Source organism: Chenopodium quinoa, unplaced genomic scaffold (genome assembly GCF_001683475.1).
Source record: "Chenopodium quinoa cultivar QQ74 unplaced genomic scaffold, ASM168347v1, whole genome shotgun sequence".
NCBI lineage: Eukaryota > Viridiplantae > Streptophyta > Magnoliopsida > Caryophyllales > Amaranthaceae > Chenopodium > Chenopodium quinoa.
The window spans coordinates 452,700-469,570 of NW_018744348.1; the positions used below are offsets into that span (position 1 = coordinate 452,700).

Here is a 16,871-nt window from a genome sequence, read left to right on the forward strand (position 1 = left end):
TGTTTCCAGGATAGACGATCAGTCGGCCATTTATCCAATCGGTATTCAAACCATTTTAAAGACTGGATCCCCTTTAGGCAGGCGGTCCTGTCATTTGTAAAATTAACCAAGTAGGAAAGTGGTTTGACCAAGTAAACATGATTGTTACCTAGTCGCCAAGTAACTGAGTAGTAGAGGTATCAAGCGGTGGGTACCGTTTGTTCCCCTTTATTCGCCAATGTTTGTTGGCTTTTAACTCATAGGTTGTTAACCTAGCAGGAGTAGTGGTTGAGAGCCCCTGTTTGCTAAAAAAAGGCGGACGACTCATACCTTTTAGGCTCCATACTAAGTTTGAGAGAGTGACTATGAGTTAACTTTGGTGTTACTCAGTCGCCGTCACTCCTGCTTGAGTAGTAAAGGCACCAGGCGGCGGAGGTCGGCTGAACCTTTTGATTCGCCAATGTTTGTTGGTTATTAACTCAAGAGGTTGTTAACCTAGCAGGAGTAGTGGTTGAGAGCCCCTGTTTGCTAAAAACAGGCGGACGACTCATACCTTTTAGGCTCCATACTAAGTTAGAGAGAGTGACTATGAGTTAACTTTGGAGTTACTCAGTCGCCGTCACTCCTGCTTGAGTAGTAAAGGTACCAGGCGGCGGAGGCCGGCTGATCCTTTTGATTCGCCAATGTTTGTTGGCTATTAACTCAAGAGGTTACCTAGTAGGAATAGGGGTTTGAGTGCCCCTGTTTGCCAAAAAACAGGCGGTCTATTCAAACCTTTTAGGTTCCATACCAAGTTTGAGGGAGTGACTATGAGTTAACGTTGGTGTTACTCAGTCGCCGTCACTCTTGCTTGAGAAGTAGAGGTACCAGGTGGCGGAGGCCGGCTAGACCCCTTGATTCGCCAATGTTTGTTGGCTATTAACTCAAGAGGTACCCCCTGCATTTATCCCAAGTAATACAGGCGGTCATCTGACTCAGATGTCAACTGCTACCACTGGTTTGGTTAGTGATAGAGTTATCCTTGTCTCAAAAACGGCTACGTGGTTTCCCTTGGGGACAGTCGTATAGGTGTCGTGTAATTAGTTTATAGAGCAATGTTCCACCCAAAAGGGAGCTGCTCTCTGCGACGAATTTCATCCGGAGGGATGCCGCCGGACGCCTGCTATGATGTTGGGACAGGTCGTATTAGTTTTGAAGATTGGATCAGTTGGCTTGGCGCCTGGTCTGATCATTCGGCCTGTGGCCTTGGTTAGTTCTTGGTGAACGTAGGTGCTAAGTAAAAGGAGGGTAGCCGCCTGTTAGGCACAGGGTCGGCCAGGCCCTAATCTTTTTTAGCTAAGTATAAGGGTGGCTGTGTATTTGGAACCAGTCGTCTCTCTTCTATGGAGAGTAGCCAACTATATGTCCAGACGGCATGCCCCTATGGTGATAGAGTAAAATATTCAATGTAGAGTAGCCGACTGTAAAGGTACAGGCGGCATGCCCCTCTGAAGATAGAGTGAAATACTCAATGGAGAGTAGCCGACTGTAAAGGTACAGACGGCATGCCCCTCTGAAGATAGAGTAAAATACTCAATGGAGAGTAGCCGACTGTAAAGGTACAGACGGCATGCCCCTCTGAAGATAGAGTAAAATACTCAATGGAGAGTAGCCGACTGTAAAGGTACAGACGGCATGCCCCTCTGAAGATAGAGTGAAATACTCAATGGAGAGTAGCCGACTGTAAAGGTACAGACGGCATGCCCCTCTGAAGATAGAGTGAAATACTCAATGGAGAGTAGCCGACTGTAAAGGTACAGACGGCATGCCCCTCTTAAGTAAGAATAAAAACTATGGAGAGTAGCCGACTGTTTGTTAGTAGGCGTGCCCCTCTTAGTACAAAATTGAATATTAAGTATGCAAACTTTTATTAAGTAGCCCTTGACTATTTACATCATTCAAAAGAAATATGATCATCCGGCAGGGTACCGTTTGTCAGATATACCCTGATTGGATCCATCCAGGTTAAGCTTCTGTCTAGGATGCCTTTCTCTTCTTGTCGCCTGCTTCTTGAACAGGCGCACTCTCCTTGACATTGTCAAGGTCTGTTTTTCCACCAGTCGACCCAGTGGCCATAACAGTGGGCTTGACATCCGAGAGATAGCACTCTCGGGCCATCCTCTGATCTCCCCTTAGGGAGCCGACTGTTCCATTATCCCTCTCAAACTTGAGCAACATAAGAGATGGGATTATAACAGCCTTGGAATTATTCAGGGTTGGTCGTCCCAGAATCATGTTGTAGGCCGAGAGTTCTTCTACTACCAGGAACCGGACTACCATGTGTCGTCCTTCCCCTTTTTCGCCCAGGCGAATGGGTAAATCCACTCGTCCCAGTGGGTGGACGACTCCTCCTCCAAACCCTACTAAAGGGTGGGAGGCCGGATGTATGCAATCAGTCTGATATTTTAGTTTCGACAGACATTTGCTACTGATGAGATCTGAGGAGCTTCCGGTATCTATGAGGATTCAGCCAACTCTCTGGTTGGCCACTTTACATTCAATAACGATAGGGTCGTCATGCGGCCCTCTTACCCCTCCTAGATCTTCTTCAGTGATGACAATCTCAGGAAATGAATATTTGGAGGGTCGTTCTTGGTGAACGGAATTTACATCTAACCGCCTGATGTTGTCTTTGTTGCCCCTAATAGTGGGGCCGCCTCCTGAGAAGCCGCCTGCAATGGTGTAGACGACTGCATCATCTGTATCGGAGCTGTCGGCCTGTTGATTCTTTTTGGCCGACTGCTTCTTTGAGGAAGTGTTCCCCGTAGATTTCTTGACATAAATGTCAAGATCACCTTGCTCAGCCAGGCGGTCCAGATACCGCATGAGACTGATGCAATCATTGGTGTGATGACCAACATCTTCATGATAAGCACAGAATTTTTCTTGGTTCCGGTTGTTTGCAGAACCCTTCATGGGGACTGGCTTCTCAATTGAGATCCGTCCCTTGATTTCCTTTAGGATAAATTGGCTATCCTTGTTAAACGCATACTTTGGGGAGTATGGTTTGTATTCTTTTTTCTTTTTCAGGGCCGGCTGTTTAGAGGAATCAGCCGCCCAGACCTCTTTTCTCTTCTCGTCTTTGTTTGACGACTGTTTCTGTCGTCCCTCTCTTTTGCCGGACCTTTTCCCGTCCGACTGTTTTACCGTACAAAGATCAGTTGCCTGTATATAGGCTTCCGCTTCAATCAAGGCCTCTTGAAGAGTCGCCACTCTCTTTCGGGCCAAATCAAATTTGAAGGTCGACCCGTCCTTGAGACCTCTGAAAAAGTCAGTATAGGCTACTTCATCCGGTAACCCTTGAATCTATATTCTCATCAGGTTAAACCGCCTGATGTAAGAACGAAGCCCCTCCTTCTCGCCCTGCTGAATTGTTCCTAAATCAAGGGTCGTCTTCTTCGCAGGGATGTTCATGGCAAAGTTGGAGGTGAATAAGTAAGCAAGCGTCCTGAAGCTATTTACACAACCAGTCGGCAGGTTGCCGAACCATTGTTGTGCGATTCCTTTGAGAGTCGCTGGGAAACACTTGCACCAAGTGGGATCATCCAACCCTTGAAGGTACATCAGGTTGGTGAAGGCCATAAGATGGTCTTCTGGGTTAGTAGTGCCGTCATAGGCGCCTACTAATACATTTTTCACTTTGGCCGGCTGAGCGGCTTCAGTAATTTTCTTGGAGAAGGTCGACGGTTGTTCACCAAGTCTAAGCAACCGTAGCTGCCAGTCCATAGGTTGGACGTTTTTTCCTGCATGTCCACCAAATGGAGGTGGCTGTAAAAAATACTGTTGTTGCGGTACAAACGGTAAGTTTGGTACCGCCTGGTCGCTATGAAAGCCGGACTGACGGGAGGTGCCGCCTGACTGACTCTCATGATACGACTGAGTATGCCTCATCGAGGTATTTCGCAGACTGTCTTGGAAGTATGAAGTAGAGGCCGACTCTGACAATCGGTCACTCTTCTTCTGCTCTAGCAGTAGCCGAGCGTCTGTGTATGTTTTCCTCGACCCGTCCGCCTGAATATGACGAACAGGTTTCCTATTTCCTGGAGTAGGAAAACGGTATTTTGTGAAATCAAGGGCAGTCGGCTCCCGCTTCCTAGATTTAGGATGAGGAGTCGCCTCTCGCCCTTGAACTGGCTTCCTCTTCAGTGAAGTGGAAGGTTTCTTAGCCGACTGCTCCTTGTCCAGAGCAGGCGGCTTCTTGTTGGTCAACTCTTGAATTTCTCCCTTGAATTCCCTCATGAAGGTCATGAGTTCGTTCCTTGTGATGGGAGCAGACCCATCAGTCGGCTGCTGCCGAACAGGCGGTGCGCCTGCTGGCTCACTTCCAGTTTGAAGATGTTCCCGTTCCCTCCTTTCGGTATGACGGGTACGTCGGGCCCTTAGGGTCCCGTCTGAAGTTGTGTGAGCTTCAAATTCAAATTCACTCTCAATATCGTGGTCCGACTGAACTTGAGGGTCGTCTAGGGGACGTCTCTCTTCAAGAGTCGGTACAGACTTGGATGCCATCTCAGAAGTACTCTCCCCACGGACGGCGCCAAATGTTTCGGGGTTTTCTGATGTCCTGCGGGAGAGTTACAATTCCGAGACTGGAACGGGACGCCTGTACCTGCAAAACAACGGAGACTCCTTGTGGTGGGAGCTCCGCCTCCAACGGTCAAGTTAGTACTTGATTAAGGAGTAATTAATGCGGAAATTAAAGTGATTGGGTCTCTCTAGGTGAGAGTGTTTAATGTAAGTAATCTGCTTTGTTAGCGTGATCAGCCTGTTATCTCTGTAATCTCCCCTTAATGAAGATTAAGGGAGGTATTTATAACCTTGGGAAACGTGCCAATCCTAGGTTTAGGTTAACCTAGGGCTGATTGGGCTTCCCTCGGAAGTTGGGCCTAGGTGGCCGGTTATCCCAGGTGTCATGGGAAGGACACGTGTCGTGTCGTAATTGGTCCAAGGTGGACGGATCATTGCTTGACACGTGGCAGGCTCCTATTGGCCCATGTGACGGACACATGGCGGAACCTGATTGGTCCACTTGTCAGATGGTGATTGGTGGGAGCAAAATCCCCTAATCACTAAGTACATTTCTTATCTAGGTATAGTGTGCTGACAAAATCATTTATTTATACTTTTGACTCCTTATATACCACCTATAATATTTCCCTTCTTTTTAAGCCAACTATCTCATCGTCAAAAAACTGATTAAGCAACCTAATGGGCAGCTTATGCAAAAATAAGTCTAGTTTTTTTTTTTTTTTTTTTTTTGAAACATAATAAGGGTTTGTTCTCATACGTTTATTTTCAGTTCAGCTCTAATAAGTTCATTTCAGTTCAGTTCAGCTCTAATAAGTTCAGCTCCTAATTTCCTTCTCTTATGAAGTATTCATTTTATTTCAGTTCAGTTCAGCTGAGTTTAGTCAATGAGAACATGCCCCAAGTCTAGTCACTACTTTAATGTGAAGTATACAGCATCAAATAGCTTGTATGACCTGTCTAAAAAAATAGCTTGTATGTAAACTACAAAATCAAGTCTCTGCACCTAACTAAATTGACATTTCACGCTATGTTTAGTTCACCTTATTACACGTACTTATTCAGTTCTGATTAAAATAGATTAGGAAAAATAAGTTTTTTTTTTTTTTTGAAGGAATTAGGAAAAATAAGTTTTGAACACACTTTATCGTATTATATGTGATTTTTAATCGTTAAATATCCTATCTTTAATTATGTAACAATAAAATTATGAAAGTAATGTAATAACAAAATACATATTAATAAAAATCAAATATAACCACATTAAATACATTTTTTCCTTAAAGATTAGCATATACGGCCTAAGTTTTATCAAATTAGATTACAAAAAATAAATTCATTTTGGTTAGATTAACAAAAGATAAAATCAAATCAAATCAAACACAAAAAGCTAAGGTTAATCAAACATAGCCCGAAAGATTCCAAAGCACAAGAAGACTGTAAGGCTTAAACCTGTGGCATCAAAGTCACATCATAAGTTTTCAAAAAAGATAATAGAAGATTAAGTTGATATGAGTAAAACAAATACTTAATCACAAATTTTTGTATGTGGCTGACCACATGGTGTGGCCAGCCACAATTTCTATTATTATTTTTTTTTTTAAATACCACGACTCTTCTCTCTCCTCTTTTCCTATCTTCTTCTCCAAGCCAAACCACACATCACCAACAACCATATCTCTACTCTACCCATTTTCTCTCTCCTCTTTTCTTAGCTTCATCTACAAACCAAACCACACATTACCAACTACCATATCTCTACCCCATCCATTTTCTATCTCCTCTTTGCCAAATTGCTGCAATTAAAGCCCAAAATTGTAGAAATTGTATGTCAATTTGCTTTACAAAATTGTGATTAATTATCCTTAAGATCATCAACAACATTTGAAGTAGTGAAATCGATGAGAACCAAAGAAATGTGAGCTCGTTTTCTTCGTGGAATCTTAAAACGAATATTCTACGTCAAAAATTGTAGGGTGTTACTAGTTTGGTCAAGGGTACTTGTAGGGTATTACTGGTTTGGTCAGGGGTTACATGTAAGATGTTACTGGTTTTGTAGGGTGTTACTGGTTTTGGTCAGGGGTTACTTGTAGGGTGTTACTGGTTTTAGTCAGGGGTTACTTGTAGGGTGTTATTAGTTTTGATCAAGGGTTACTTGTAGGGTGTTGCCGGTTTGGTTAGGGGTCACTTGTAGGGTGTTACTAGTCTTTCTCAAGGGTTACTTGTAGGGTGTTATTAATTAGGTTAGGGGTTACTTGTAGGGTGTTACTAGTTTTGCTCAAGGGTTACTTGTAGGGTGTTACTGGTTTGGTATGTGGTTTACAATCAACCCTTGAATAAGTGACAAGTAACCCTTGAATAAGTAATTCATACAAGTAACCCTTGAATAAGTAACTCATGCAAGTAACCCATGAAAAAAAATAATACAAGTAACCCCTGAAAAAAAAAATACAAGTAACTCTTGAAAAAAAAAGTACAACTAATAACCCCTAAATAAGTAATCCATACAAGTAACCCCTGAAAAAAAAAAAATACAAGTAACCCCTGAATAAATATACAAGTAACCCCTAAAAAAAATACAAGTAACCTTTGAATAAGTAATCCATACAAGTAACCCTTGAAAACAAAATACAAGTAACCTCTGAAAAAAAAAAATACAAGTAACCTCTAAAAAAAAATACAAGTAATCTCTGAAAAAAAAAATACAAGTAACCCTGACAAAACCAGTAACCCCGTTATACGAGTGAACAGTAACCCCGTTATACGCGCATAATCCGTTATTTTTACTGACTTGGCAGCAGGCCACACGGTGTGGCCTGCTGCACCAAAAAAAAAAAAATTACCCAACAAGACATACTAGTCTTAAGTTTTCAAAAAAAGATATACTAGTCTTTACCATAATACAACAGATGATATTTTCTAGTCCTCGACAGATATTCTATGATATAGTGGAAATCACCTAATCCCTAAAAAAAGGCTATCTACGACTGTAACCTAGCAATGTGTAGGAGAAAATTACAAACCCAGGAGGTTAAAATTGAGAAGAGAAACATCGTCATCCAAACATAAGCAACCTATTATGTTGATAGTACAGCTTCCGGCTCCATTATCGACATAAGTTACTAGACAATTTTTCACAAAAGAATCAACAATACAAAGAAAATTGTGCCTAGCACAGAAACCTCCTTCGGGGGATGATTGATGCAGCACATCAATGACTGTAAAATCTTCTAAAACTTCATTTCAGCCTGCAACACGAAAAAACAGCAGAAACGAATGAGAGATGCCATGACTGTTAATATATCAATCTGTCGGATTGGTGAGAAAGACTTATACGACGAGAAGAATAATCTAATCATCATAGTTAAAACATGCAGAAATTTACAAGACAGAATAATACTTCATCATCCTTGGAAAAGGCACAGAGAAAATGAACGCATTCATCGAAACATTCATGGATATAAATCATGTTCAAATACACACATAATGGTCACAACACCTCTTGTAACCTCCAATACAACTCATGCTGTAATTCTTGACATAACACCTCTTGTAACTCATCAACTACACACACATACAAGCAAGGAGAAGAGTTACAAGAGCAATCATATGGGTGTAACAAGGGAGCTTGTGACGAGGTGCTGTGACAGGCTACAGCCTACAAGTCGTGACGTAGTGTTGTGACACTCACTCCCAATCTCCCATTACTCCTATCAAATACCAGTTCCACGGCCCCTTCCACCATAGCAGATCAATAGATAAAAAGGGGTCCAAAAGCAACAATAACTGGACTATGTAAATAACAAACTACGCAATAGACCAACATTCCAAGAACAGCATATAACAAGCAATGGTGGCAAACTACCTCAGACGTGCCACAAAAGCAAATCAAACTAGATGCTGATAATCTATTTGTCTGAATGTCCCCTTTTATTCTTTCGGCGGGCATGATGAGCTTGAGTATTGCGAGCAGGCTTCACTGATTTTTTGCTGCACCAACCAAAACAAAGATGAATCCAATAAAAAAATTAATTCAGTAATATTCATAGTACATCTTCATTTTTAATCTGAATATCTGATTTTCCTAGGTTCTAAATTAGAGTGGAATAGAACTTTAAACTTACCAGAACATCGCTGAGCAAATTTTAGATAAAAAAATCACAGGAAGGACCAAAAGAGCAGAGGCCTAAGAGGAGAAAATCATACCAGTAATAAGCTTTAAATTCAACAAATATATATATGGACCAGCAAACTGAAACAACAGGATCCGAATGGAAATTACCAAAAACCAAACCAACTCCTTTGTTGCTAGATGTCTTGTAACCTCATGTTGCTGCATCTTTTCATGAACTGCAGATTGGACCTACCAATCCCATTACAATGTGAGAATAAACTAATTTTAAAATTGTAAAATAAATAAATAAATAAATATATAAAATAATATGGCAGGGGCTAAGATAATGATTGCAGTATGAAGAGATTAATAATGAGCAGAACTACGGTGGAATTTCAAGTCTTGAAATGAAGAGATAGTTTCTCTGCCTTCAAACCCAAAAGTACATAATGGATGATGACTTCCCAAGACCGTATTTAAACAATTGATGCTTTCACTTCTGAAACTTCCACTAAAAAAACTCACTCTACTTCTATGCATAGTGCATAACACAAATGGACAGAAAATGACAAGCCTAGACCACCTGAAAATTTTGATTTGTGTTCTCAGTTGTTCATGGAAATAACAGGACAGGTGGACTTCCACTAAAAAAGGGTAACCCGGTTACATTGGGCACACGTTTCTTGCATAGCCTATTTCACCTTCCCCAAGTTACATTATTTGCACATCTGTCCCTGAATCAATTACAAAAGGAATCCCACCCTCTAAACAGTCAAAGACGTTCTTGATAAAAGGTCCTTTACTTTTGCTGTTTTGCAGTAAAGTAAAGTTGCCTAACAGGGACAAGGCTAGTTTCTAAAAGAGCCTCTCAAAAACTGCATGCACAAGTATCTCTTCTGATTATTATTTTAATTATTATTAATTTTTTTTTTTGAAAAAAGCATATCCTCTGAAGTTCTTAACCTCCTACACCGCCCAAAGTATAACAGAAAAGCTTATTATGTTATTGTAGATATTTCAAACCATCAGAAATTAAAGAAGTTATGATTGCGACCTAATCGAACAAAGTGGTGTGTGCTGACCACACTCAAGGCACAAAAGGCTGTCATTTTTCGAGCAACAAACATAGGATAGTCAAACACATACAAAATACAACCCTACAAATGTCTGTTCACAATTTCATTGCCAACGTCAACAGTCAATCCAGAAACACCACAATTAATTGAAAAACACTCCTCTCCAGTTCTATCGCCACAAGTTACATGTACAGTGCAAGTGAAACATCAAGTGGGAGTGGGAGTGGGAATGGGAGTGAAAGTTAGCTCTACCTAAGCCAACACCAGCAATTTAATATACCACTTTATTGTGACAATTATTCCTTAATACACTAGTACACAACTACACAAGATTAGCACATATGAAAAAACTAAAGTACTACTAACTTTATCATATCTTTGAACATGTAATGCTTCTTTATTTATTCCTATTTCACTAAATATAGTAAAGAGTTAACCATAAAACTTGCAACCACCCCTACTACACCTGGACAAGGGAAAGGAAAAAAAAAAAAGGATTAAGCCTAACACAAACTCCACAATTTTCCTGAATTGAAAATGCCACAGGAGTCCTGATGAAGATTTTCTTTGCAAAGCCATGCCTAAGTTAAAAGTTTCTTTAACAGGAGAATGGTTCCAACGGAATTATCACAGCCACTATGGAAACTCACAACCAATCTGCCACTTCTATATACATAGGGCACAACAGTTCAAAGGCTTGGGGAATCATTTGAAGTTTACGGGCAAAGTTGAATGCAACAGACACTGAAAAGTTACGAGGCTTAGGCCTTAGTCAATGAGAAAATCAACAAATAAGTCTCTAGTTTTAACCCTCAAACAAGAATGATATCAAAATTTTCATATGAACCCAATCTGACGCTCACAAGGTCAAATTATTTAGCAGAGCTTTACACATCAATAAATTGGGGTCTTGTCCAACTTCCTAACTGGTCAAGCTTTCCAATTCCTTAGGATGGGAATCTGACTGATCCATGCAAAACGTAAGGCCTCTAATGTCAACAAGAGGGTAAACAATCATGTTAATGATAGACACTATTTTTCTAAAGTGAGGCTCATCCTTGACTTCCAAATATTGGCAAGATAAACCACTAGAATATCACTGCTGCATAGCCACAAGAGTAGAGCACTAGAGCTAGAACTCTGTCCTGTACAAGTAGACTGCAAAATCAATTAACTACCAAAAACAAACTCTATTCAAGTATGACCATTTCACTCCCATTAAGCATGAAATTTGGAACAGCTATTAAACACAACAACCTAATTTAGACATCACATTGCAACTAAGCATAAAACACAAACATAGGAGCTTGTATCTAAGCCATACTCTTCAAGATTACCTAGCCCACTATGCCCAAGTGGCATTTACTACATTACATATGGTTGGCAATCTCACTGTCCCATTTACCACAAAGTATTTATTCATCATTACTTCTTGGGAATGGCTTAATATACTTTTACTAATTTAAATTGAGTGAAGAGGCTTAGAAAAAACAACTACATAAGATACCTGTTGATGATACGTAGTTGCTGATTCTAGAAATTTCCCATAGACATGGACTGCCTTCATAGTATACGGCTTCAAAGCAGTTCTTGCTTTTTCGACATGAGGCTTTGCCACAGTGGCAACATGATCAATATATGGCTTACTTACTTTCTTCACTTCCTGGCATAGTACAGAGCTTGTCTAAGCAAACTACATTATCTGAGGTAAAAATAAATATATAAATAAACAAAATAAGACTTAAAATACCTGATAGTAAGGGTCTGCCAACTCCTGTGCTTTAGTGATGTGTGGCTTAACGGAATTCTTAGATGCCTCAAATGCCTCAGCAGACTTAGCAGTCAGCGTCTGAATATGGGGTTCAACAAACTCTGTTGCCATGACCCATTGCTCCTTCACGAATGGGACCCATTTCTTCAAAATTTAAACCAGGTTATGAGTGTCCATGATAGAAATAAAGTGAATATAAAAATGGTAATATGAAGCATAAGCAGAGTTCAAGATGCCAGTGTTATCGCTCATGCATACAAATTAATTAGATCAATCAACTGGAAATATTCATGAAAGTAGACTACAAAATAAAGGCATGCACAACAATTACACACATTAAAATTGACATTAATATTCCCTGGTGACTTACAGTTTTAATATTTTCAATGTGAGGTTCTGCCCATTTTTCAGCTTTGTCCTTCTTCTCCAATGTCTGGCAAAAACATTACAAAAGCAGTGAGTTGGTAAGTTCTGAATACACTTCTATAAATTGCATGACTATCTAGTATCTAGAACCAGCAACAAACAAAAAATTACTAACGTGGTTAAACGATAAAACATGGATATCACAACATTACCTTCTGAACCAAAACCTCCATAACAGGTTTTCCATGCTCATTCCACTCAACCTTTATGAAAGACTACAGTAGAGAAATGTCAGTAATAATAACAGATAGTACAGGTTAAAGAATGGAAACAAGGACAATTAGTTTACCCAAGAACGAAGCGCATGATCCAAGAACCATGGTGGAAGCCATGCATCATGCACCTAGACATCGATAAGATCAAAATCAACAATCAAGATTGAATAGGCTCCAAACAATCATCAATTTCAAAAACTCATTCTAAAATGAATTAGATGTGAAAAGTTTGCAGCTTTATATGTTTCAAACTTTCAATAAACAAGTCATATATGACCTTGAAACAAGATAGTCAATCATTTTTCCACATTTTTGCTAAATTATCTTTTAATTATTTACAAAATCATGAACTTATCAATCAAATCCTTAAAGAAGATGCATCCTAAGGTTTTAGCTACACAATAGGTCCGAGCTTTCAAATTTTTGTTGTTAAAGCCTAAAACCATCATTATGGAGAAGACCAAGCTACTTGAGCTCTGGACAAAAATGATCAAATTTTCTCACATTATACCATAAAGAATAATAGGTAGTATATTTCCAAAGAGCTTTGAGTATTATTTTAGGAACACATCTCAGTAACTTTCAAAAGCACACTAGTATCTTATTATGCCTGCATAAGCAGTGCTTCTATGATACTACATCTACTGACTACTGTTATAAAAAAATTAGCCTCGGCAATCAGCAGGACCCTAACAAGGTCTAGAGTTAAAGAGTGTAATTCCTAGTGATAAAGGATAGTACTGCAATCCAAACCAATTTCTGAAGGAATTATGTTACTACCTTTATCATATACACATTGCCTCAACCTTGGAATGGGGAAATAAAAATCACATGTATATTGGTCAAATAGGTCCTAAACCTTGATAGAAATCGTGTCATGAATACCTCTTTTTCATAATTCTAAAACTACGATATTTGCAACATGTGTAGTCTGACACCAAGAATCAAACCCACAATTTAAGAGACAACTATGCATCAATACATACGACATTTTGCAACGAAAGGAATTAACGACAAGAAAATCCATTGTAGAGATAATTTTCCAACCTTCCCTTTCACAGCAAAAAGGCATAAAAATGATCTACGTATGATCTTAAAAGCTACAAACTTAACTGCAAACTAACCTATAGCAACAAATGCTGCTAAAATGGTCAGAATATAACTAAGTATCATAAAGGGATATCTAGATCTAACAACAATGCCAAAGGCCTATCAAATTACTCGATTGCACCTCAGTAATTTTAAAAACTATATTACTCCCTTTGTCCCATAATATATATAGTGCCCATTTCTCATCTTTCATGTGAATTAAGGATAGTAAAGGGAGAGTGTAATATTCTTAAGTAAGAAATACATAAAATGACATTTAATAAATCTTTGGATATGTGGCTATCTTATATGGGGAACAATAGTAAATAATGACATGAAAACTCAGGGAAATGTATGGGACCTTATATGTTAAAGGTAAAAATAAAAGTAGGTGTATTATGGTAATATTATGTAAATAAAGAAAATAATAGAAACAAGCACAATGTTTTGAGACACCCAAAAGGGAATACATGCACCCAAAAGGAACATAAGTTAAAAAAAAAAAAAAAAAAAAAAAAAAAAAAAAAAAAAACTAAACATATGTTAGCGTGTCAATACAAACTACTAAGTAAGAACATTTTCCAAAGAAAAATTCCAATGCAACCCTTAAATTTAGTAAATTCGACAGTATAAAACTGGAACCAAGCAGGCTGACTGTAGCAACAACTCAGAAGTCATAAGTTAAAAAATTTCAAACAAATCTTTACCTCCATTAGCTCCTTAGTCCTTGTGGTGGCCTCTGACTTAGCCTTCATCATCTCTTCCTGATAGCATTAATTTAAAACAAAATAAAATCAACAAAATGCTAAGGTAATTCATCTATCTAAAAATAAGTAATAAAAAAAAGGCAGGCATGAAGCATCAAAAACATATACCTCTGCCACTTGAAGAGCACGCTCAGTTTTACGGATTCTGCTCTTCTGTTCATCATTGATCTTCTGGAGCTGTACAATCAGACATAAAGCAAAAGTTGAGAAAATAATTACCTACTCCAACTCTCCAAGAGGAACAGTATATTAACTCAACTCATCACTTAAACTCAAAACGCAGTGAATTTTCCAAAGTTTGTCATTAAAATTCACACCCGTTAAAAAGCCAGAAATGCATCCATCAAACAAGAGCAAACTACATAGTTACTTTACCAAAAGAACTCTTAGATCTCTGTAGATGCACTGTATTTTTTTTTAACCCAATTACTACTTATTTGCCGACTTTAGATGGCCATTACAAATTTACAATCACTAATTTACCTTGTCCAATTTAGAACTCAATTCGGAAATTTTGTTCTCTGATTCAATTGCTCGGGTTTCCAAGGCCTCCTTTTCCTTTTTCTGACCTTCAATTTCTTTCTTCAATTTGTCAACCTATGAAACATAGGAATGCAAATAATCACTTATTAAAGATTCTAATTCTGACCAAAAGGTTTATAGCATTTTCCTTTAAGTACCTGCTTTTGCAACTCACTAGCCCGAGCATGAGCCTTCCCAACCCGCTCCTCAGCGTCAGATGTTCCCTTTTTCTGAACCAACAAAAACAAAAACAAAAAAAAATACGGAATCAATACTATGTTCAAACTATTAATAATCCCGTAAATCTCTTCAGCATTGTCTAAACCAAACTTTTATTTAGTCTATCGTCTACGTCTACTGTCTAAACATAAATTCAACAGAAATTCTCATTAGCACTTTCTCAGTATTCTCACCCTGTGTCTCCATGATCTGAAGCATACAAAAACATAACTATGCTCAAGATTAATAATAATACATAAATAAATAAATAAATAAATAAATAAGCAATAAACACAATTCAAACCTGAGCATTCTCAATCTCACTTTGCAACGATGCAACAACATCCGACTTCTCCTGAATAACAACCTCCAATTCCGATATTTTCTCATCCTTTTTCTTCAAATTCACATTGCTCTCGTCAAGGCGAGTCTCTACAACAAGCAAACAGCGTCCACTTATCAAATAAGAAAGCACCTCATTACCTCAATACGTGACATCGCTTACAATGCTTTGCTACAAACTACCACGTCTCGACGCAATCAATGGAATTTGATGGCTACCAATCATCCATCACATTATTACCAACAGTTTCATCAATGAATAGTAATAATAATTGTAAACTTTAACTACTACTTTGTGAAACTTCAAGATCACAATTTGATTATTATTTCACAATATCCAAACACATATTATCTCTTCCAATTGAATACTCTAAGCTTAATTACAATCTGTAACCCTAATTTCTCTTTCGACTCAAAATTCAATAACAGCTTTACTACAAATAAAAATCATAAATTCAATCAACATTCACTTCAATAACAAATCAAAACCTTATCAAATCGAATCATTCACAACTAACATTGAAATCTTAATCAAAATTAAGAATTTATATCGAAAATCATAATTCAAAGTAATAAAAACACATATAGAACAGTCACTACAATCAAAATCAATCAAAAAAATCAATGAAAACAAACTAAAATTCAAAAACCTAACCGAGAAGTTGGATCTTAGACTTAAGCTGATCGAATTCAAGCTTAAGAGCGGAAGAATCATCCGATCGAACTTCCTCAATAAGTTCCGAATTTCCAGAATCTGCGATTCCGCAGCTAAAAAGCAAAGAAAACAGCAACAAAATCGACAAGAAAACGAGCTTCGATTCCGCCATTGAAGAGTTTTCCGAAGGAAAATGATGAGAGAGAAAGTAGAGAGAGAAAAGGAGAGATTTCAAAGCATACAAAGAGAGCAGCTTCGAAACCCCCGAAGAAGAAGAAGGAGAGACGTGGTAGAATGACAAAAATTGAATTATAAAAGAAACAAATAAAATAAATGTTGATATTTTTTTTATTATTCTATTCAATTCTTTTTTATTATTATTATTATTTAAAAAAAGGGTGTGTGACGTAGAAAGTGCAAAGTGTGTGGGAGAGCATGTATTAATTATATTTGAATAATTTGATTGATTTATAATAAAGTTTTTGGTTGGGAAGAAAAATCAAAATCAAGACAATTGAGTGTATCTATGTATTTGTATAGGTGGTAGTTGGAAATAGAATCTTGGGAAAGGTTTGATAGTTGAATGGCTTAAATCTACTTTTATCTATTTTGGTTTTTTTTTAAATTGTTCTTGATTAGAATTAATCAAAAGCCTACAAAAGTTGGTATGTTGGTGGTCTTTGTCATCATGTGTAATGACTTTTGGTAAAGCTTTGGTTTAAGGAGTCAAATCGCTTTCGCTTATGATTTGGTAGTGTAACTATGGAAAAAAAAAAAATAGCGGTTTTAATTAATTGGTAAATTGTTTACTTGTTGGTAGATTGTTTGGAGAGGGATAAAATTGTTACGATTTGAATTGAATTTTATTAGTTGTGTCTACATTAATATTCCGTCTAATTTAGAAGGAAATTCTACATGTTTTATTCACAAATTGAATGCATTATATTTAGACCTTTTCACCTTTGGGCTTATGGGTATAATCGTGGTAAGGGCCACCTTTTGAAATTAGTCTAAATAGTTGTTTTCCCAAAATTATTTCAAGTAAAAATTAGGTAAAATTTGTGATTCCTACACCCTAAAATAAATGTGAGTGCTTGGAAAAATTATAACACATCATATATTAGCTAACAACT

The 16,871-nt window shown here is 38.0% G+C and overlaps 1 protein-coding gene across 2 annotated transcripts; it reads right to left on the reverse strand.

Moving 5' to 3' along the window:
- Positions 1 to 7,381: 7,381 nt before the first annotated feature.
- LOC110696289 (227 kDa spindle- and centromere-associated protein-like) lies at positions 7,382 to 16,048 on the reverse strand. 2 transcript variants are annotated; one of them, XM_021873573.1, is made up of 15 exons: positions 15,739 to 16,047; positions 15,046 to 15,173; positions 14,681 to 14,752; positions 14,484 to 14,597; positions 14,109 to 14,177; positions 13,941 to 13,997; positions 12,219 to 12,272; positions 12,082 to 12,144; positions 11,874 to 11,936; positions 11,483 to 11,647; positions 11,240 to 11,395; positions 8,825 to 8,905; positions 8,667 to 8,728; positions 8,408 to 8,532; positions 7,382 to 7,790 (listed from the first exon to the last, which is right to left on the reverse strand). In XM_021873573.1, exons 1-14 carry the CDS (start codon positions 15,908 to 15,910, stop codon positions 8,451 to 8,453), a joined length of 1,338 nt encoding a protein of 445 aa, XP_021729265.1. In that variant the 5' UTR covers positions 15,911 to 16,047; the 3' UTR covers positions 7,382 to 7,790; positions 8,408 to 8,450. The 2 variants fall into 2 exon arrangements, with proteins under 2 accessions (XP_021729265.1, XP_021729266.1); XM_021873574.1 differs by lacking the exons at positions 7,382 to 7,790; positions 8,408 to 8,532 and having other exon boundaries at positions 8,663 to 8,728; positions 15,739 to 16,048.
- Between the last annotated feature and the right edge of the window lie 823 nt (positions 16,049 to 16,871).